Source organism: Egretta garzetta, unplaced genomic scaffold, assembly GCF_000687185.1.
Source record: "Egretta garzetta isolate BGI_Z169 unplaced genomic scaffold, ASM68718v1 scaffold20, whole genome shotgun sequence".
Lineage (NCBI taxonomy): Eukaryota > Metazoa > Chordata > Aves > Pelecaniformes > Ardeidae > Egretta > Egretta garzetta.
The window spans coordinates 1,555,277-1,579,271 of NW_009258388.1; the positions used below are offsets into that span (position 1 = coordinate 1,555,277).

General features: G+C 41.1%; 1 protein-coding gene across 6 annotated transcripts in view; it reads right to left on the minus strand.

Annotated features, from left to right (window-relative positions):
• PICALM (phosphatidylinositol binding clathrin assembly protein) overlaps window positions 1-23,995 on the minus strand; it is a 74,568-nt gene that overhangs the window by 2,410 nt on the left and 48,163 nt on the right. Inside the window, exons 13-19 of one of the 6 annotated variants that reach the window (XM_035897994.1) lie at window positions 15,461-15,568; window positions 14,398-14,529; window positions 14,278-14,308; window positions 13,350-13,449; window positions 11,816-11,839; window positions 9,090-9,149; window positions 6,799-6,903 (exon numbers count right to left, since the gene is read on the minus strand). In XM_035897994.1, coding sequence (XP_035753887.1) covers window positions 6,799-6,903; window positions 9,090-9,149; window positions 11,816-11,839; window positions 13,350-13,449; window positions 14,278-14,308; window positions 14,398-14,529; window positions 15,461-15,568 — 560 coding nt within the window. Of the gene's footprint in view, window positions 1-6,798; window positions 6,904-9,089; window positions 9,150-11,815; window positions 11,840-13,349; window positions 13,450-13,488; window positions 13,611-14,277; window positions 14,309-14,397; window positions 14,530-15,460; window positions 15,569-23,995 lie in introns of those variants that run through there. The other 5 variants (XM_009642430.2, XM_035898005.1, XM_035898009.1 and 2 more) reach the window with 5 other exon arrangements.

The following is a 23,995-nucleotide window of genomic DNA, read 5'->3' on the forward strand; positions in this document are numbered from 1 at the left end:
CTCTGCAAAGGGATCCTTTCCTGAGGCTCTGTGAGGACTCTGACTGGAAGGGCTGGATGCTGCAGACAGCTAGTAGGAAAGACGACAGAGAAAGGGAAAGAAAAAGAAAAAAGGTCTCAGAATGACAGAATATGAAAGCTGAACGTGTAATGAAAGGACAAGGGGAGGTTAAGAGGCAAACTTGGCAGAAATTAACTATTAAAACAAGGCGTTTGGTCATATGGAAAACAGAAAGCCTCTTCAATGGTCAGTGTAATGCAGAAACAAGCTGGACATGACCCTCCAGAAAGGAAACTTCAGCTGGCATGTGCCAGATAAGCAGATAACCTCACACTTTCACAGCGGTTTTCTTCAAAAGAAGACACAAAGCATGAAGCCTGGCACTCCTGTGAAACAGGTTCGCGCTCTCCCCGCATCACTGGCAAAACTATGTACGGGCAGGGAGAGAGGGGGCTGGGGCTCCGGCCAGAGCACGGCAGCTCCGGGAGAAACAGCTCTCGGCATCTTCTCCTCTCAGAATGGGATGTGTACAGGAAGAAGCTGGAGAGCAGACAACAGGTAATTGTCAATTTGGGGCCTAGGAGGAGAACACGGGATATATTCTGGGGGTTGGAAAAAAAAACAGGAGGAGAGTTTGTCAACTGCTGCCATTTTAGGTAAGAACTGAAGACTGAGACCGACAGTCCATACTATCTATACTAACAAAAATCACATCCTATAGCCGCGTATTTGAAGCGCCACACTACCAGTTCAGCCATATAAAGCACATCATTTACAAGTAGGTAATGTCAGCGTTCCAGCTGCTGCAGTAATCTGCAGGCTGGAATTGCGGGACTATCTGCTATCTGTTGGTAATTTTTTTTTTTTTTTAATTCCTCTTCCTTCTTTGTGCTTTCCCAGTTATAAGTGGTGCTTTATTAAATTCTATTTGCCCTCCTCCCTCACAGTGCTTGCGTGGTTTTGCAGTTACAAATAAAACAGTCAACTCCCTCCATTTCAGATTCCATCACTTTAACGGTTTACTCATGATCGAGTCCCTAATCACCAGTGCATACCTGCACTTCATACCCACTGCAAAAACCATCGCATGACGACGTATTTCCTTTGGAAATACCGAATGCTTGCCAACCTACGCGTGACAGGGAACATGCTTATGGGAACTGCTTGCAGAAGTGCCCAGAGTGTAAATATTGCCATTGCAAATTTAAAGTTTTCACGTTAATGTATATCGCAGAAACCACGTGGGGAGGAATTGTTCTTTCAGGATCAGTACTCGCTTATCTGGGTTGGAATCTTTATCTGCCTCCCGAAACCCCACTCCCAGTGGGGCACTCTGATCCAGTCCGCATAAACAGATTATGGAAGAGTCATGAGACAGAATGGGAAGCACTTTCAGGATGTCAGAAGCTCCCCTTTCAAATCTAGTTCTTCCCTTTGGAAAGCCGTAGCTCTCACACCCCACCGCTCTCCAGGATTTGAGCCAGCCTAACGATAAAGCCCAACAGAGTCACCACTTCAGCAAGGCACGCCTGCTGCAGCTTGATTTCACGAGACATTCTTCCCCTCCATGGTCAAATGGTTTGAAGTCACGTATTAAAAGTCCTGTTAAATTTGAGTTGGCAAATCTCCAACTGAAAATCAAGTCCAAAATAATGTCCCAGTTTGAAAGCAGTGTGGAAGACCGGTAGGTTTAGAGCTCCGTCATTTGTGCAACACCAGCGTGTAACCAGAAACAAAGGTGGAATTTCAGGAAGCCTGTCCAGCTTAAAATACTGGGAAAGAACTTTACAATGCTGCTGCCTGGCTGCCACAGCCAAATCCAGACAAGACGCAGTATCTTACAGTAAATACATATTTTAACGAGATTCCTCTAATTATTAAAAAGAAGGCCTAAAAAAAAAGTGTGGAAAGTATAGTTAGACAGTTGCCTACTTTGCATCTATCCAGAATGCCACTTGTAAATACATCTGGAAACCAGCACCTACCTCAGCAGTTTCTAAGGAACAGCGCTGGCCATCAGTGTCTCCAGCACCAATACGTCTGGAACTGTGGGGTTGTCTCCTTACTGCCCTGCGCCTGGGGGATCTGAGACGCAACGTACTGCGCTGGATGGGACCCGACGCTCCGGCTCAGCTCCAACAGGAGGCGTCACTGCTCGCTGCTGCCGCAGACACAAACTCCCCGGAGCCGCAGTAGCACAGAACCACCCACCCGCAGGCGAGCGCTGTGCTGATTCCCATCATCAGCCAGATTCTGGTTTCTCATTGAACAAGTCCGTCAAGCTGGTTTGGTACATATTTGAGGATTAACGTGCCAGAAGGAGCACCTGTAAAGTCTACTTTCTGGCATAAGTCTGTCCTGAACTATACAGCCTGTTCTTCCAGTTCAAAACCAAAAACAAACCAAAAAGCAAATCCAAACCCAAAAAGCCCTCCACAAACCCAACCTACTCACTGGCACATTTACCTATTCCTCAACATCACCAGGTGATCAACCCTACTACTTTTTTTGAACAATTCAGTGACGTTAACAACTGCAGCGTTACAGTTCACACCCAGGCTGGCAGCAGGCAGAGCGATTTCTTTATTCTATGCTAAATCTGAAAGTCTTCACTACCCAGCTGCTTGCCCTCCTAAAGCTACGTCGTTTTGGGGGTAATCAGACCAGAATATGCAACACTTCAAGGCTGACCACCACTGGCTTGTCAGTATTGTACCACATCGTATTAGCCAACGTGGTAACGGTTTTGGTGGTGGCGAACAAACACCGCGGTCGTGCATTCATAGAATCATAGAATGGTTTGGGTTGGAAGGGACCCCTAGAGGTCATCTAGTCCAACCCCCCTGCAGTGAGCAGGGACACCGCTAACCAGATCAGGTTGCTCAGAGCCCCGTCCAACCTGGCCTTGAATGCTTCCAGGGATGGGGCCTCCACCACCTCTCTGGGCAACCTGTTCCAGTGTTTCACCCCCCTCATTGTAAAGAATTTCTTCCTTAGATCTAGTCTAAATCTCTACCCTGTTTTAGTTCAAAACCATCACCCCTTGTCCTGCCATAGCAGGTCTTGCTAAAAAGATTGTCCCCACCTTTCCTATAGGCCCCCTTTAGGTACTGAAAGGCCGCAATCAGGTCTCCCCGCAGCCTTCTCTTCTCCAGGCTGAACAACCCCAACTCTCTCAGCCTGTCCTCATAGGAGAGGTGCTCCAGCCCTCGGATCATTTTTGTGGCCCTCCTCTGGACGAAATATACATACTACATTCAAAATATGAAATTTTAACAATATTTTGTTGACATCAGCATACAAAAGATTTTGAAGGCGATTTCTCAATTGGTTTTTTTCAAAATTTTCATGATGAAGCATTACGGACACCCAGCTCTTACAACGGCTACTTCATATTCCAGCTGACCACGCCTCATTCAGGCCTGTCCTGTCCGAAATATTCTGCGTTTGCCGTACGGCACCGCACCTGCCATCGCTCCGGCTGCTCCTCAACCTTCTTCAGAACATTGACTCGCCTCCCCTCCCCCCCTTACTCATACAGGCACATGCTCTCCCCCCGTCAGCTAAAATTTAACCACGCAGCTCCGACCATTCTCACTGTCTGGGTAGCACGATATAACAATTTGCAGTGAGAAAAGCCTGCTATTTTATCATGATAAAAACCTATTCTTTTCTTTCCCAAGCAGGACATAACTGACCCTAATGCAAGATAAGCAATTCCAAAGAAAAAAGGGACACACCAGTTTCCTTTAAAGCTACGAATATCTTTTGCACCTAGATTTTCGAAGAAGCAGCTGTTCTAGTCTCATTCCCAATTGTTTCAAATTATTTTGCCCTTAAAAAATCCAAACTACCCTTGCTTTTGATAGCAGTTCGAGATAAAGCTGCACACCCATAAACAGAACACGCAAAAGAGAGACAAAATAGGTATGTCTAGAGGGAAGTGTGTTTATGAAAGCAAATCCTTAAGAGTATCGAGTTGGGAACACCAGTTTAACTTAGAAGGAAACTGGGCAATAGTGGGATGCCTATTTTACCACTCTATACACAAAGCAGGAGGAGTTCCCAACACCCTACAACTTGGCAATATAATTTTTTGGCAATGACTCCATATCCCTCATTACGCTTTCAAGTACCTTCAAGCTGCTTCGCTGCAGACAGCAACCAAGATCTGTCAGCAGAGGAGAGGTAAGGGATGTGATCCGGTGCTTTCCATGCGAGCATTAAACACGCTTTACTTTGTGGCCGTGATGACGCCATGGGCAAAACTTGTATTAGCATAACGATGTTTAATGATCCACGTGGGACGTAGGCAGGTTGAGCTGTGAGCCTTTCAGACAACCATTAATCACTCTAAGATTTGTTTACTTACCCCAAGAACAAACATTTTTATTTCTTTATTTTTCTATTTCTGGCACAACAGGAACATGAACTAAACCTAAACAGACAGATACGTTCTCCAAAGAGCCTCAAGACTAAGCACACAGTGCATTTAGTGTACTAATACTGTAATTCCCCTCCGTGGCTACACCTTAGCAAACACCATCTCTGCTGCAAACGGGGAAGCGGCTCTCGCGTGCAGCCTTTGTTTCATTTAAGTTGCTTTACTGATGTCAGACCTCTGAAAGCTCAACACTGCGCTCAAGACAGGCTGTGTGTCTCGGGGAAAACCCCTCCCGGTCACACAGCAAATGCCAATTCGAAGGATGCGTTTTCTATCAACTGAATTCTCACAGGAGCCAAAGATGGTGTCAGATAAGCACAATAAATACAGCTCTACACACCTGACTTGTGACTGATTCCTCCTTCTCCTGTTACGACAGCTGGGATTCAACCTAGACCAAGCCCTGCAATGTCAAATGAAGCAGAAAGGCTCGCCTACCTGTTCAGACCCACCTACCTGTTTATCACAGGATTAGGCAGGTAGGCAGATTTTTTTTTTTTTTTCTTTTTTTAAAGGGACATTTCAAAATTGACATTTTGGGAATTGCAGGAAAAAAACCCCTCTTATCCTTAAGGATCCTTTAACTTGTTCTCTATTTAAGAAGTGTCACAAACATTTTTTCCCCTTGAAATAGTGTAAACCCCACGGTGAAAGGTACTGAATCACTTCAGTGACAGTGAATGTGCAAAGCAGCTCTCAGAAGTCCAAGAGATAGTCAGCTGCAAACTGCATTTCTAGCTCAAGAAATCCAACAGCATCCTTTTCAAATGAAGCCTTTAAAAAAAAAATTGAAAAAAAGAAATCTATTTTAGCAAAGACAATGGCCGTACTGCCCACTGGCAGCGCACAGCACAGCCTCTCCTCTTCAGGGATGAGATTCAGGCATGGGAGAAAGGCTTGAGGCTCTGTTCCTTTCCAACTTTCTGATGAATTCTTTTCCCTCCACACTCTGGTCCCAAACCCACACTTTTCCCTCCGCACTCTGGTCCCAAACCCACACTCGCACCAACATATACTTAAGAGAATTTATACGTGCATGTTTTTAGAGAGTCACCTATAAAGACAGAGCTCATTATAGCAAGACCTAAATACAGTCCCGATGCATTACAGTTTTCCAAGAGTCATGATGTACAGTGTGAACTCTGACAAAGAAACATTTGACTGGTACGTAAAACCACACCGTTAATACTGGAGTTCCAACCTGCCAGCTAAACTTGGCTCTGCCTCTAACTACAGTTCAAACACAACCGTCTTCAACGCTTTCTGAAAATAGTATGAAGGTGCTTGAGGTTGTCCATCTCCTGTCACTCCTATTTTTTTTAATGTTTTTCCTACTGCAAAAAACTGTCTTCAGGTGGCTAAAAAAGCCAGTTCAGGTAGAAACTTCCCAGTGACAGGATTTTGCAAAACAAACGATAAAAGCCATGTATTTAACTCCAGTGTTGCTAGCCAGTTCTTCTCAATGTTCAGAGTGACCCTTCAGCACACTCTTTGATTCCAGTGCATTGGTTAATGAATCCATACACGACATACCACGAAAACCAGGCAATTTAAGGAACACTCCATTTAACATAACACCTTCCTTAACAGGGAAAGGCTGGATAGATTTGTGTAGCTACTGAGTGCCTTCGCTCTGCTGCAAATACTGTCTTCTGCTAAACCTCGGAGGAATACAGAAGACCTTTAGAAGACACAATGGTTACAACTCGAACGTGCCAGGTGGCTCCCACTGAGAGCGGTCAGTACCAACGACGAGGTGTTGGGCTGGAGTTCCCCCAGGTTTGATACCACGGGTTCTTTGCAAACCCCTCTATAACAGTCGTAGACATGAAAGGCTACACACACCCTGTCTGCGCCCTGCAAAACGCTGCCGTATAAGCATGCAGCTAATGCTTAAAAAAAAAAAGTTTACATCTAGTGCCAGACTGGGTTACTTTATAATCCAATACTTGTAACAGGTCAAGTAACAGCACCACCCACTTCAGAAATAGCTGCACTAGTGCAATCCCACAGAGCTGCTGAGAGGTAAAGCAGCAGAGAACATGAACTCTGGGGAAGAAGCCATCTTCAGCAAACTGCGCGGACATCAACTATCCCTATCCTTTCACTGAAGTGTTGAGGATGACCTCAGTCGCATTCCCAGGAAAAACAATGTCTTCACACGCCATCCTCTTTGCTTCTGTAAAACAAACTTAATTCTGCCAAGCTGGGTATGAGCAGCTAGGAAGGAACCCTTACATGAACCGCTGGGCCTGCGCGATACCTTTGTCCAACACAAGAAAACATTAAAATCCTTTTAAAGAAGCTGACCCAGCTGTAGTTTGTTCCTAGCACCAATGATTTTGAATACACACCTGTGCTCCCGGTACAGGGCCAAAAGGGTTTGGTGGTCTCATGACTGGCTGACTGTATATTAAAGTTGGCTGTGTCATTACTGGTATGCCTCCCATCTGTGATGGCTAAAAAAAAAAAATCCAGACAACATCAAATCACACAGAGCATTTTCTATGTTGCAAGTGTTTAAGGAGAGGAAGGAAAATGCTAAATTTTGGTCATACTTGATATAATCAATCATATAAGATCTTTCTATAATATTCTGCAAATAAAGGTTACTAGAAAGGAACATTAGAACCTTTTCAAGGAATACTCTCAATAACAACGGAGCCCATTTAGTCTCTTGCTGCAAAGCTCTGAAACACTAAAATACTTGTTCAAGCACAAGCATCTGTGCTGGTCCTCTTGCTCCCAAAACTGAGGGCTGACAGCACTTCCCTGGCTGCCCTCGAAAGCACAAGAACAGTTATACAGCTGTCGATGCCGGCTGACAGAGTTCAAGAGAAACTGAAAACTGAGAACTGAACGTACAATTAAGTCATTATGCAATCAAAGCCTGAAGTGTTACTGATGCTCTGGCTGAGCCAGATGAAGAATTTAACATATACTAATGGTCTGAGGAGTCAGGTTTTATTTAACATGGACACCCATCTCTGGCGCTGCTTTGGGCACTCCCTCAGGCTTGGGTCGATGCCCAGCACCAGTCCTACTGAAGCAATCCCCATTCCAAGCTGCTTTTCCTTGACTAATAATCCTGGTACTCCTCCCTACCATGCCAACCAGCTGTTTGGGCAATGACATGGTGAACCCACTCAAGAAACTGACCTTGATGAAAATACCTTATGAAAACAGTTAAAAATAACTGCTGGCACAGTGAGGCAGCCAGGGAATGCTAAGGTACCAAAGAAATTGCCAGTCCCAGTATGCCCTCACCAAGGGACAAGCCTGCTACTAGACAGCCACTTCGAAACGGCCGTGCTCGGAACTATGGTACCTACCACTGCTTTTAGGAAAAATTAAACGCAAGGGTTGTAAAGCGGGTCAACATCATTCCAGAGATTCCTCACAGTAAGTGTCCTGAGTAAAGCTTGAGTGAGCCAGGACAGTTTTCAGGATGTGTTATAAAGCCTACTGGTCATTCCGTAACGGCCCATCTCGCCCAGCTGCTCAGATGTTGCACGCTTTTGAACAAGTAACAGCAGCTCAGGGTAACAGAGCCACGGCTCCCATTAATTCCCATTTCCATTTCACGTTGGCATTTAAACCCCACGATGAAAGCTGCTTTACAAAACATGCAAGATTACTTTCTTTACACTAAATATGTTACCTTCCCCAGCTGCCGGATCAAAATAACACAGAAAATGCTTCCAATACCATCAGTGCAAGGTTGTGTAGATCACATTTGAGTCGACACTAAAGAAAGTTTAACCACAAGGACTTTGCACAGAGCACACTACAGGAGTTCACGGATGGGCAATGGGGAAGATGACACCCTCCCCTAAGACCCTCAAGAACACAGTTGGCCACTTTTACAGTTCACTTACTGGGCATATACAAGTTATAAACCCTTACTCTAATTTTATTATATGATGAAACATCTAGCTTCTTTTGACTGTACTAATCTGTGAGCCATTTAACAGAATAATTGTTCTAAGGAAGTTCTCCCCCCTTTTATTCACCCAGCACAGCTGTGCTATGTCAAGACCATACTAATGAAGAAGAGTTAAGGTGTATCATTTCAGAAATATTTTAAAATTTGAGATGAGAACAACGATTTTAATAACTTTTCATAGCAACAAGCAGCAGCAAGGTCAGGTTTATGTCAAGAGCTTTCCAGTACTGGTGTGTAACTAAGAAATTCAATTCTCAACTGACACCACAACACGCAGCGGCGTCACAAACTTGCATTTTTGTAGCGTCACTCATTACAGAGACCTTTTGCTGAGGTTGGGAGGAAATATTTAAGGAAGGTTTCATTCCACCAATAAAACATTCCTGTTATGAACATAGCTATACTCACATGAAACAGTTATTTCCACACCAATAAAGCCCACCAAAAACAGACACTGTATTAATTTTAAGAAGTTTATGAAAAACTAAGCGAGGTAAAGAAAGGGCAGGCTTAATTTCAGACAAAGAGCACTGAAGGAGTTCAGAAAACCAGAACTTAATGATTCGGTGACAAATACATCAATAGGAGCCGAAATTCAGTCTCCAGTAACACAGTTCAGAAAAACGACTGCTACCAAAGTATAAGCAATCAAGGGACAGACAGCATCTGACTTCTTTGAGTGGCAGGAGCTCCACTTACCATCCCGTAGCCCATCATGCCCGTTGGCGTGGTGGCAGGATACGCCATTACAGGTGGTGCCTGGTGTGAGAAACAGTGGTGAACTGAGAGGAGAGGAGATCAGCTGCGCACTGGTAAGACATTGCTTTCTCTTAAGGGTCGACTGCAGCCCTTAGCTTATGATGAATATAGCAAAGAATAAGTAGGATTTGCAGTCTTGTGCTAAGAGTATACCTAAATTATTTCAGATGGAATATGATACCTAAGATGAAGTTTCTAGGCAATCTTGGCAAATCTATAACGATGTATTTGCTTTGAACCTGTTAGGGTTCTGGCTGACTAAGCTGAACTGCAAGCTACCATTCTCTCAGCATCCTGTTTAAAGAACACTGTATGAGACACAGGAATTTAAGAGAGACAATTCATGAAGCAGAAGCATTTCTTTAATCCCATGAAGTATATACTCAAAACACTCTCAAAATCAGAAGTAATGGTACATAAGGAGTCCTAAGAGAGAATTTTAAAGACTGAAAGACCAAATTACCATTGCTTCTGCTGACGTTACAGGAATTCTCTTCTCTTTAGCCAGGATGTACACGCTACGGGGATTCTCCTACCATGCTCCAATATAAATTCAACGCTAACCTGAATATCCAGCCTGCATTCCCTCTCTCTCACCCACTTGGTACAGTGAATTAAACAGGTTAAAAGTCCTCTCAGTACATTGCAGATGTATCTACATTACCCCGAAGTTAAGTTTTAGGAAGTTACAGTAAGATCACTGTCAACACACAAAACCTGGGTTGAAGCTACATTCTGTAAGCAATTTGGCAATATATATGTAAAAAAACAGCTGATAACTCTTAGAAAGAAAAATATGCTTGTTCTGGGTTTGGCTGGGATAGAGTTAATTTTCTTCACAGTAGCTGGTATGGGGCTGTGTTTTGGATTTGTGCAGGAAATAGCATTAATAACGCAGGGATGTTTTAGCTATCGCTGAGCAGGGCTTACACAGAGCCAAGGCCTTTGCTGCTTCTCACCCCACCCCACCAGTGAGCAGCCTGAGGGGGGCACCAGAAATTGGGAGGGGACACAGCTGGGACAGCTGACCCCAACTGACCCAAGGGGTGTTCCATACCATATGACATCATGCTCAGCATATAAAGCTGGGGGAAGAAGGAAGGGGGGGACGTTCAGAGTGATGGCGTTTGTCTTCCCAAGTCACCGTTACGCGTGATGGAGCCCTGCTGTCCTGGGGATGGCTGAGCCCCTGCCTGCCCATGGGAAGCGGGGAATGAATTCCTTGCTTTGCTTTGCTTGCGTGCACGGCTTTTGCTTTCCCTATTAAACTGTCTTTATCCCAACCCACAAGTTTTCTCACTTTTACCCTTCCAATTCTCTCCCCCATCCCACCAGGGGGGAGCGAGCGACTGCATGGGGCTTAGCTGCTGTCTGGTGTTAAACCACAGCAACATTAAAGACAGTTCTTCATATCCTAACCACATTCTTTGTTCTACAGTTTCATTATCCACTTTCTAAATTAATATTAACTGTTACAAGGAAAAAGAAGGGGTTTTTTCAGACTATAAATGGGTGCTCATAAATATTCAAGTAACTTGCTGTCTATCTGCTCCACCTCCTGTTAGTATCTCCTTTAAGAAAAAACAGTCTCATTTTCATGCTCTTGCTGTGGGGATTACTATTGAGGACCAGAGACCATATGCATTTCTTGGTACACGGAGATTACTGATACAGAAAAGGGGGAAGTGACAAAATATTAATAGTACTGGATTAATTAATCCAGATAAATTGTAACATCGCAGATACGTCATTAGCAAAGCTGCATCTGAATTCAGTTCTAAGGTATCAGCTGCCTTTTCATACATAGTGGCCAGTGTCACTGGCATTTCAATTGCCATCAGAACAGATTTCCCCATTTATGAATTATCTAGACTGTGCACTATGTACTTCACATGGCTGGCAAAGCTATCCTGAAAATGACTTTTTTTTTTAATCTGTTTTGCTTGTGCATCCATACCTACACACACAAAAACATGCTGACTACGTTTATTTTTTGAGTGCTCAAGTATGGACCTACCATCCTTTATTACAGAGTTACCCTGCGATAAAAACAGAACACAGGGAAAGACCAATATCACTGTTGACATAAAGAAAAAAAAAATCCTTTGAAATGAAGGACTGCACTCCTCGGAGAGCAAGCACGGGTTATTGCTTGCCCTTTGTAAACTGTCAGCATGGAATTGTCTTTTTTTATATGAGCATTAATGACATATTGGTCTCTCCCCACTAAAATAAATAAATAAAAATAATTTAAAAAAAAAATCAAAATCAAGATCTACCATAAACGTGGATAAAGTGCCAAGTATAACAGAAGCCCATGAGGTTTCATGCAGTTATTCAAACACAAATGTTTTAATCTTCATTCAAAATTCACCAAGTGCATTGAAGGCAGCACAGACACACACCCCAGCTCTCCGGCAGCAAATGGTACAGTTTAAAGCAAGGAAAAATAATCTTGGTATTTCCCATGCCATCATTCGAGTCAAGAGCCTGCAGACCACCTATGAAGTTCGTGTATGCTAGGAAAAGCTCAATTTTTCGGCACACCAAAGATTTTAAAAATGAGAAATGTGTAAATAGCAAGAAGGTTATGAGATTCTGCAACAGCAGTGGTTAATATCAGCATGCCAGTCGATTGCAAAAAGGCTGTGGGTTGTTTCACTTACGTATTGTGGAAAATGCATGCCATTCTGTATTTCCCAGGGAGAACAATTACATAATGCAATAACACTGGATTAGAAGCAAATACTTACACAACGGAATATACACAGATAGCATTTTAGTTCACAAATACATTACATGTTTACCCCAACACATTCTTGTCATTCAAGTCATTTACTGAGACAACATACACCCGTGATACTGTCACCGTTACTGGGTCTGGAATTGTTTTGCATAGTCCATTTATTTGGTATATGCCTTTTTTCCACAGATGAAAGCCTTATTTTCAAAAGCATATTTCTTTAGCAAGCAGCAGCAACTCCACAATAAATAGACCAGCAGAGGAAAACAAACTTCCCCCTCCCTCCCCCCGATTTATTTCTGTTTCAAGATTTTTATGTCAATAGAACAGTTTCACAGGAAGGGAAGTGTCTCAGCAGTCTCTAAATAATAAAAGCTGTTACATGTAATGACTTATCACAAGGAGATGCGTATACAAGACATGAGTTATTAAACAGATTCAAGCACACGAGTAAACTCAAACCACCAGTCATTAAAGCGGGTGAGTAGTTACGGTTTCTTCGATATCTACACATCCTCCGGTAAGGTCCACAAGTGTTCCTCCCTACATAAATGTCCTGAGTTGGTAAGGGACACCCAGCAGGGAAGAGGTGGTGGATCCAAGGAGACAAGCTCTCTCTTTCCAAATCCACAACCTTGTATTACTACGCTGTGGATTCAACCTCCCCCAGTCAGGTACACTCACATACAACAAATCCTCGGGGGCGGTTTGTTACCTGTTCTGTCCAGGTACAGTTCTGCGGGTCATTGGTGAAGGGGTGAGTAGGATTCACATGCAAAAATGTTCTGTTAGCATTGTGAAAACTACTCATATAAACTCTTAACCTCTTCTTCTTTTGACATATAATTAAGAACCCTTGCTCTACACGATACCCCAAAATCCTTGCCAGTCCTACCTGCTACGATAGACACTATGAGGCTGGCATCATGCATTAAAAACAACTGCACACATTGGGGTGGGAAAGCCATAGTTATATACATTAAGGAAGCTAGAGCCCACATCGCTGCGCAGACACCTCTACAAGTATCAAGAGGATTAATCTCTTGGCCCGTTCTCACCCCCAGAGCAAGCTGAGTTATAATGTACGCATACTTGACGTATCAGCGCACCTGAAGAACAGACTTCTCACACTCGTACTGTTCTAGACTGCAAAGTGTCCCCTGCCCCCCACGCCCCCCCCCCACTGGAATTCACAGTTTTAGTTCAGTTGAGTGAAACACAAAGGCCATGAGAGAGGCTGGTCAAACACTAAACCTGCAGGTGTCACATCACAAACTACTAGAACAGCACAGCTAAGAAACAAATCCGAGTAGTACACACCTCAAACTGACCATTTCTTTAATTTTCTACTACCCTGTTACTGCAACTACAAATCAATTTCCAATTTCTCTGTTATACATCAGCCTGCATATCGGAGTTGCAGGGAACTCGCTCTTTTAAAACAAGTATTTGCTTACCAGCGTCGGAGCATTCCACGCAGTTGTAGGTGCAATCTTGGGTTGCCAGTTGGAACCACCTGTTAGTTTCTTTTCACCTGGCTGAGTCCAGTTTACATCACTTCAAATAAATTTTTTAAAGAATTGTTAGAAAACATTGGATTTTCTTACAAGACTCCCTCAGGTAAACACTGCTTCCTCTTGGAAACGTGGCAGCTTTTGTTAGTGAAGAAACTCGTTTAGCAAAGGAGTTGATAAAGGTCTCACGACAGCTTGTCTTGGCTAGGAAAAGTAAGGCAAGATGTTTGACATGAGCCACCTGAACTCTATCTAATCTCGGTCAAGATTCCCCGGAACAGGTTAAGTTAGTCTAGGTGACTTTTCTTGAGTCAAGGCAGTTTAGTTAGGAGCAACTGCACACTGGATTTCTGAATGATTTCAGAGTTGGCACAGATGGCCCCAATAAGCCTGAAATTTGCTAATCACATTCTCAACTTTGCTGCTAGAGCAGATGTTCCCTATTCTAGAATACATGCTGCTTCAAAATTCAGTTGTCTAAAGGTCAGCCACAAGTCAGAGGTTGTAGTTCCACAATCTCTAGCACAGCTCTGCACACACTCAGATCACACAAAGTATAAAGTGTGCCAAGATTACCTACGACTACAAAGAAACCTTTTGATGACCTCATTTCCTAAATATATACAAAGCCTAAAAGGAATCAGAGACAGGAGGACATCTTGCCCGCTGTTATCACTGCTGCTACCACTCAGTCAACAGTCACCTTCCAACAGCTCCCAACAACTCATTATACCTCGTATGACAACGTACAACCCCAAACGTGCTCTGAAGGTTAACGGTACGTTGTTACGCACAGATTTGAACCCGTACTTTCATAAAAATTGGCTATCAAGAAAATAAAAGTGCTCAGCTTCTGATGAAGCATACTCACTTTTTAGTGGTTCCATTTCCAATGCCCAAATCTGTTACAAAGTAGAAAAAAGATACTGCTGAAATTCTATTCATTAAAAGAATTAAACAAATGTTTATATGTTAGTGGTTCAATACTTACTGCCTACAAGATTAGCTAAAGATGAATCCAGATCATCTGACACTAGTTTGTTAGGTGGTACTTTGGCAACTGGAAGACTCTGGTTTTGAGAGGCCACTGTTGGTTTTAGTAGACCACCTAGTTCATCAAAGCCTTGGAATGAGAAACATAAAATAAAGTGATTTGAATCACAGGCCTCCGCTGAATGTTGTGACATTCAATTAAACAGACAGCAAGTTCAATACAATGGCTAAAATACAAAATGTAACCTAGTGATGCTACACTACACAAGAAGGATAAAATTTATGCCTCTTGGTAAAGGAGATATTTACGACAGGAGGGAGACTTCACTTTACTAGTTTAACCCATGTGACATCAATTTTACATGGAATGGATTCACAATGACTGCAAAGCAATCAAGTGTAAAAAAATCAAGTGTGAAACAAAATAAAGAATAATTATCTGAAGCATTTCAATCTTAGAAAAACATATGCATTTGCTCTTAGAGGATCACTGGTTTGCCCCAAAAGAACGGGATGTCAGAAGTCCAATGTCAAAACACCAGAAAGTATTTATTTTCCAGATGCTCAAAAGAACAGAAAAGCATATTAACTATGACTACAATCCAAATTAACTGTGTATGTTTTGATCATTTATTATTTTCTGAGGTAATCTTAACATTGAAAGAGTAACATGAAGGCAAAGAATTGCCAAAAATGTGTTGCACAGATAAAATTAAGATGAAACTTTACCTCTTCCACACTCTACAGGCTTAATTTCAGGTGACAGCATCTAAGGCTGTTCACTGTGTGAAGTTTTAATGCACAAAATATTTAAGTGAAGGAATTCAGTATAAACATTTCAGCAGGGCACACATAGAAACAGTGTGTAAGGAGAAATTATTTGAGTAATAAAGAAAAACTGGATGAAGAATGCTGCTATTGACCTTTTAAAGCCAGCTTTCTTTTCTTCCACTGGAACACTCTCACAGCAGTATGAGTAAATAAAGATTAAGAGATTTATACCTCAAGAATAAAAAAAAAAATTAAAGGACATAAGTCATCTATTTTAGTAAGCGCCTTACCACCAGAATCTAGGACAACATTAGAAGGTTTGTTTCCAAACACAGACTCAAAGTCAACATTAAGGCCAGCTGATGGCTGTGGTTGAGCAACAGGAGATGGAGTGAACCCTGTGGGGAAAAAGAAAGAAGATGAATGCTTTTATACAGCATTTCCCATTAATCCACCTTCTTTATGCACTACAAGCCAAATAAATACATAGATTATTTAAGTACCGCAGAAAGACTAGGAATACCTCAAAGGTCCAGATTACACCCTGACACAGAGAAGCATGTAAGAGAAAGAGCTGGAAGCAGTTTATTTGAAGTTTATTTGGAGTTACTCCTCCAAAGGAAGGTTTTTGTCTCAAAAACTGGACAGACAGGCCATAAAAAAACCACTCCTCCCACCAGCTGCTAAATCTCTGGACTAACTATTTATATCTTCCTTATTCTTTTACCAAATACTTAAAATAAAGTTACTGAGGAAATAATCACCATGCTTCTCCAGGGAAAGAAGCTCTCTGGGTATAGAATCTATTTCAAGATTACCTGCCTGAAGATTACCCCCTCCACGTTACACAACTGGAGTAAGATCCAAACCATCCCAAGGCACCTGACTAATCATGCCTTCGGTTAGACACTCTTAATACTAATAATTTTTATAGCACTTATTTTCGGACACACGTTTTGCAGGTGACCATGTTTTGCAGGTAAGTTTCTAGTGATTATGGCAAGATACAGGGAGTTAAAGCCAAGTTGCAACTCCTATTCCTGTCTGAACTTACTCCATTTGTCTCCTCCTATGCATCTGCAAAGCAGTGTTCTCCAAAACCACCATTTTCTTCCAATACTGTGAAAATTTATTGCAGTACAAAGCGTTGCGCAAGATGTTTGGCAGCATTAAGGTGATAGTTCAGTAATACAGAAGTGAATACTGATTTGTTTCTAAAATGGTATTTTTTACTCTTACATGAACATGCATACAAGCGTGCATGCACATCGTCTTGATATCTGGGCAATTATAGAATTAATTATAACTTTACATGAAAAGCAGAAAAAAATGCTATGCCATCTGAAAACTAGCTCTCCTGGTTTCTCACAGAAGTTTTGGTGATACAGAGAAATAAAAGAATCATAAATACTTCAACAGTAAAACATGGCAGTGAGCAGAAATAACGGATGCAAATACTACTTAGATTTCATTTAGCTTGCTGCGACAGCATCTCATTTCAATCTTACTGTGTTCCTGAAATAAGTCACATTTCACCTAAAAAATTAGTAACTCTAGGATGCTAATCCTTGAACATAAACTTCACAGAAAAAATGAATTTGGATTACCTGCTCCTTCCTATTTGTCTTAAAGGAACACACAACTCATAACTCAAAAGCATTCATCGCTAAGAATTTAAACAGTGTACTTTTCATTAAAAACAAATCAAAAAAACCAGCACACAGCAAAACATGGGAAGCAGTAATGTGGGAAAAGATAGGGAGTAAAGAATCAACGAAACAAAATGAGTATCTATGACAAGTATACCGTCAAGTTGTAACAAGCCATTTCAGAGACTCTGAACTGCGGATAGGAATTCCTTTGATGGGATGTCCTGCAACTCTTAAAACCGTGCCTGTACCAATAGAAAACTTGACTTACAATAGCTCATATTTTTCTTTAGAAAACGGCCTTAACTGAAACAAGCTGCGTTTCCTGCGCTCACATTTTAGGAAGTTTCAAGCTTTATGAAGCTAATGAGATGAGACGAGCCAGAAGACAAAGCAATACACAGGACTCCTTTGAATCAGCCTCTGAAAAAGATCAAACCCTACGCCCGGTATCAACCACCAGCCCAGGGCATTTTGTCAGACATGGATGTTTTGAAAGGTGCAAAGGTCAGTATTTTTAATGGAGTTCCTTCGAGGGAATAGGCCAACAAGACTTGACAGAAACTAATCATCCTGCTTTTTGGATATGGAACAAGGGGAACCGAGTCATATGTAGTATTTAACATTTTGTTAAATGACTCTAGCCAATTTCTATTCAAGGACACTAAACCAAAATGTGATTTTATGGTGCTTTAAAGAACTAACTCTTCCACAACCCATTTATTGAAGGTATTCCTAAACCTTGCAGAGCGACATTAACATTCCCCATTCAATCTGGTTTAGACAGATTGTCATCCGTCACAGTCCAGCAACTGTCTCAGAGGGAATTCCAGAACCAGCATCAGTACTGGGTTACTATACAGACATTACACGCTGCGCTCATGATTAGCCAGTCATTTAATGCAGCATATAACACTTTTTCATGTTCTGTTGCAAAGCTTTGTACTAGTTTAGTGCACTGTTTAAGAGTAATATATCAATGAAAATGCCATAAGCAGCAAGAACATCCCAATCCCTTTATCTTAAAAGCAGTGGGGTAGAGCAAGATGAGAAGATACTTGTAACATGCAAGTCTTTTGTGTGGTGCGTAGCAACATGTAAACACTACAAGAGATCCTGAAATGGGGAGATACTCATTTTATGTTTAGACTAAATAAGCTTTAGGTTAGCACAAACTGAAAAAAATACGCATCATTTGTGACAACACACCTAACACAAGCGCATGAATAAAAGTTGGAGCCGCCGTAATAATGCACCTCTGTAGCCAATAAAGTACCTACTAGTTCTAGGCACACAACACATTCACATGTCTGTGTTTGTGGTAAGGCTGTGTCCCATTACCTACCTCCAAAGAGACCAGCTACAGAAGAAGGCTCATTGCGGAAATGAGAAGCATTAGGGTAAGCTTGAGGACCACAAAAAGAATCTGATAAGGCATATCACACAAAAGAGAAAGCCAGGAAAGGAGAAGAAGGAGAGTTACAGAAAGAGAACCAAGATATACCGTTTATCTGCTATTCAAAAACTGAATTTTATGACAGTCTATAAAGCCACATATACTCTAGTAACATAGAACCAATGGAAGGAAATCAATACACATCAGACATACAGTAAGAAACAAGCTTACATTATCTATAACACAAAAGGGGAAAGCACAGTTTCAAAGTTACAGCTACATTAGGATAAATACTGGTTTTATTCCCCCAAGCAAATGCCATGTTTTACACCCGTGGAAGAAATGAGTGTAAAAGCTTCAAGGCATTTTTCTTATACCTGAAGTATAAGGATACAGCCCAATAGCGGATTCATATGTGTTTGCCACAAAGGGATTTAGTTCAGTAAATGGATTGTAATGATCTAAAGAACCAGAAAGAGTGATTTTAAATCCACATTCACATTACTGTAGCACCTTGTTTGTGCTACAGCTAAAACTGCAATTACATTTCACATATCAAACTGTGAGGAGGTCACACTGTGGTTCTAGATATTATCTTTAGAGGATGAGACACTGGAAGGGAATGCAGTGTATCAATGCCATCCATCTCTCGCGACTTCAGGGCTGTCGTGTGACGAATACTACACAAACCAGCGAGTGCCACGAAAACCCACCAGGCTCTCTGTTCATAGCCCTGCACTGCCGCAACTTTTTGTGTGACTGCAGAAAAAATTATAGGGAGGGAACTGATCTGATTGGATAATAACCCTACTAAAAAAAAAAAGCTGCATTTCAAATGATCTTTCTACATTCACATGAACCATAAAATTTTATTGGAAGCGTGGGAAAGACCGATTAGAAGCATAGGCCAGACTGTTACGCAGTAGTACCAGCATAAAGTATTTGTATACTATTGCCTCGGCCAACTAATCCTCCCTGGGAACCACAGAGAGAAGTTCACAGCAAGAGTTCTTCTGCTTGATCTTGCTTGCTTTCTCTTTCCACTAGCCAAAGACAAGCTAGAAAACTGGTTAGCTAAGGTGGCAAAATGTAGGTGGTAAGAATATCTCTAAGGAGATCCCTATCCCTTTGTTTTATCTCTGTTAACAAGTACCAGAGATATCAAAGATCTCTTTGTTATAAAAGCCTGGATTCTTCTGTGATCAATTCTAGTGGGATTCAACCTGAAAAAGAAAGCCTGTGGCACGGCACAATTGTCTTTAAATCTGGCTTTGCTTAAGAATAGAACCGACATGTAATTAGTTGATTTTTAGTCTGTGAAACCTGACTTAATTCTTCATACTGAAAAGTAATCAAACTACTCTGTAGCTGCACCAACAGAAAGGTTGGGAGGATTTCTAATGACAGCCATGTTGAATCACCCACCAAGTAAAGACCTCAACAGTTTTAAAAAGGTGAGTCATTAAGTTTATTGCCTAGTAGGTAAATAGGTTGAGTAGACCACGCACCAGAATGTGCATGGCTTTGTTAATGCTAACACTATTGGGAGAAAAACATGCACTACCAAAAAAGTTTGATTAAGCTCTCATGTTTAAAAGTATTTCAACCCGAGGAACAAAGCAGCATTTGCTTTCCATTCTCAGGCATAGTAAGTATTTTACCTTAAAATTACTAAGCATAAAAGACTGTAAAACCACACTCGAACAACTGGTTTAGCTATAACTAAGTTCGTTTACATCAGGCAGAATACCATCTAGGTAGCCAAGCAAGGATTTTAACACCATTTTCGTGGCACAATTACTAAATCAAGTTCTAACAGCACAAAACCAGCCCCAAATGACCAGCTTTTAGTTTCTGAAAGGCCCCACAAGTATACATTAGAAACTGAAATAATGTTAAAATGTTTATGAAATAGGAAATTAGTTTAAAATGGTACTTTACCAACAAACATTTCATGTGTGGGTGTCCTACTGGTGAAAGTAGATACATCAGAAGACACAGACAGATGAGCAGCATCGTTAGTTTTTGTAAGGAAAGGATTTAGGTTTGGAATGGCATCATCAACACTATCAACAGTAGCAGAAAAAGGATCTGTTCAATTCCAGAGAGCAAGAGAAAGAAGAAAAGGGAGATGGATTCAGTTACGTGCTGCTTCCTAGGTACAGAAGAGTAAGAGTTAAGAAGAGTCCAGGAAGTATAGCTTTCTCGTGATGTCTCTAAGCTTGGGGTGATCTAGCTACTTGTTTAATTTTTAAATTGTCCAGAATTATCCATTCTCTGCTCAAGAAAAATACTACAGATATTAGCTACATATTTACTTTATTTTTTTGATTAATATAATCTTGGTCTTATAAAGTGTTATTTCTTCCACAGTGTGTTTTATACTAATTATTAATATGTTATTGCTCTTTAAACATGATCACTTTTTGCTTCACCCATTCACGTCCTGACACTTGCAACACATTCCCTGGAGCGAAGACTGCCTCTTAGCATAACAGAAGCCTGGGTGCTAAGTGAGGATTCGATGCAATACCATCCTGAGGACAGGTTTAAAAACCCGAACTAACAAGAACAACGGAGCTATACTTTTCCTTCTTCTTCAAACTGTGTTTATGTTTTTTTTTTTGTTTTTTTTTTTTGTTACTGGGCATCATGAAATTTTCAAGAGCTATGAATACACCAGGGTAGCACACAGGACAAAAGCCCTTTCCTTACTACATGGGGCATCAGGAGCAACAAGGTCGTGGTGGATATGCCGTTAGCTGCAAGCAAGCAAAAACCTGCTCTGCTTTGAGGGACAGACAGTGAGCAGTGATGAGGAAAATATTCCTTATAAAAAAAAAAAAAAAAAAAAAAAACAAACCAAAAACGTTTCAGACCATACTGGGGAATGAAGGATCTATGTGAGTCATTTCCCAAGGCATATAGGAGAGTCTTGAGGTTTCCTGAGGATAGATACAGCTGCCAAGCTAAAATACTCCTGTACTCCAGGATCCAACAGACAAACAGGATAGGAAAGGCAGCTACAATACTTGTTGACAGAAGGAGCTGGGGTTTAGCTGTCTGGCTTCAAAGCACACGGATCCTTGACAGAAAAGTCAAGGACTCACTAGTGTTCAGATCAGCAGGAGCTGCATCTGACACTATTTATCACAGTGCCTAGACCTACGACTTGCTCTTCTAGGCAAAATGACTACAGAGAAATGTCTGAATAATAATTATAGGAGAGATTGCTTAAGTACTTCAGTTTCTGGGGTTTCTTTGTTTTGTTTTGTTTTTTTTTGTTTGTTTGTTTGTTTTTTGTTTTTTTTTAAGCCTGATTAGATGATGAAAGGTTCCACAACTCCTGTAAATACCACAGTCATGTCTGTAGCAGCTTCAAAATGCAAGTTTCCCCGAACCTGACCTCCTGATTCTTAGCTAAAAATCCCACACAGCTTAACAGCATGTAGATTTCAGTCATATGCAAGTCCTAAAGAAAATTAAATTTTAAAACCATAACTGCATTATTCTTTGCAGGTTTAACACATGCTTTGATTTTCTGCAGGCTCAAGACATCTTATTCACTAAGACCTGACCTCTCTACCAAATTGCTTAGCTACGTTGCAAGAATGAGCCAAATACCTTAAAAGGCCTTTTTCTAAATCCTTCAGTCAGCAAAATGCCAGCGTCCAACACTGAATTAAGGATAAGCCAATATTGTGTTTTTAATATACAACAGCAATACAAAACTTTGTATTGTCCTATGTATGTTTTAGATAGCAATGTTACCACCCAATGCAGTTGTGAGCGTGCCAATCAGCCAGCCACCTGAAACAGAGCCCCTGCTTTCAGGTACTGCTTAAAACTATTTTCTGCTTTGAATTCTAGAATCTGTAGAACAAACAAATCTGACAATAAACCAGGTCAGATCATCTTTTAATCAGCTCCTGCTTGCCTTTGCTGCTTCACATTCTTCTGATTCTATTGGTTCTCCTTGTAATTGGAAAAAATCCAAACAGACAGGTCAAACTGATTATTTCCATGCCAATACATTTGTTTTGCTTCTGAAGTTTGGAATTGATAGCTGGCAAATACAGCAGACACAGCTGGAATGGTCTCTGAAGAAACCCAGTAAACAGCTCAGATAAAACAATACAAAAGAAGCTAAAAAGGACAGAAAGTTTTTAACCATATTTGAGACTACTGTCCACTAGGATTGTTTTACACATGCACTCAACAAGAACACTACTACATACTACTTTCTGTTCCCAAATCCCAAGGTTGTATAATATGGAGTTTCATGCGTTTTGATGAGGAAGACAATGCAATACAACTTCAGATTATTAAGGTTTTCTCAGAAATGTAATCTGTTCTCAGACTCTTTGTTCATCTGCCTCATCCTAATTCTAGCCAGCGTGTTCAATCTTGTCTGAGTCCCAAAACTTGGCAATGCTGGTGACAAAGCTAACTGAAAATTAATTGGGTTTGGGCAATTTATATTCTTGCATATTCAGATTCTAATAATTGCTGTCTCTCTTGACAGCAACACCTCAATGTTTCTAAAGCCCAATTTCATCCTTGAATACACATGGCATCTGTGTCAACGGAATCACCCTGCGCCTTCAGGCTACCATTAGGCACATTAATGATTCAGGTGCATTGAAAAGAATAATTTGAATTTTGCAAACTTCTACCTTTAAGTTATCCAACTAGAAGTATTTTACCTAAAAGAACAATGACAAGGGTTTTCCAGTGGCATCTCTTACAGTTTGAAAAAAGTAAACTGAAAACATACAATTACAGAACCCATTCTCCTGGAGTTTTTAACCTCGTTAGCTTTAACATTTTTGGAGGTGCAAGACAAAAGGCGGGAACCCAGACATAATGCCTTTGTAACGAGTTATCCTTTTATCGCACACCGAAGAGCTGTTGCATAAAGTTTTTAACAGTAACTGATTTTAGTCCATTGCAACTTGTAGCTGCTTTGAAACTCTTCTCAAAGTCACCATATACAGCGAATACAAACATCATCATGTCAGAGAATTACCTAAGGGAGGGATGCCGTGCAGTGGTTAGAGCACAGGACTGGAAATAGTTCAGGTTCCATTCTTGGCTCTGCCACTGACTTGCCGTATGACTTCGGACAAGTCAGTTAATTGCTCAGATTTCCCCATCTGTAAAATGTGGAAAGCACTTCTTATCTACCTCACCTACGTGAAGCGAGTGTTCATGTCTGTAAAGCTGAAGAGATTTTTTTTTTTTTTGATGAAAGGTAACACAAAAAATGGCGATCCCCAAATTTTAGCCTAAAATTTTAGCAAACAATCCTAAATCTTTGCAGTTAATTAAATCTTAGAAGTATTTAGAAATGTGTCAATAGTAAGTATCAATAACTATTACTGAAGACTCTTACCAGGCGTAACACAACACTGAACACACACTTTCAGGCTCAATTTTCAGGTAAATAAAAAAATGCTGGATTGTGATGTGACCTTTGAGAGGAAGATAATTTCCCCCTTTTATCTCCCACCCATGATACAAATAGGACAAGCTGAAAAAGAAGATATTTTCCAGAAAGCAAACAAGATGAGCCAAAACATTTTTCTCCGTTTCTGAACTCTAAGCATATTAAACATTGACATTTGTATGCGTAACTACACACTCCTCACTGCATCTTTCTCAAGAGATGCTCTGCTCAGCAAAACTAAAGGACAAGTAAATTACCTCTATTTATTTTTGAAGCTACCACATATGTTAGTATTGCCTCTGTCACTCAAAATGCTGTGTTATTTCCCTAC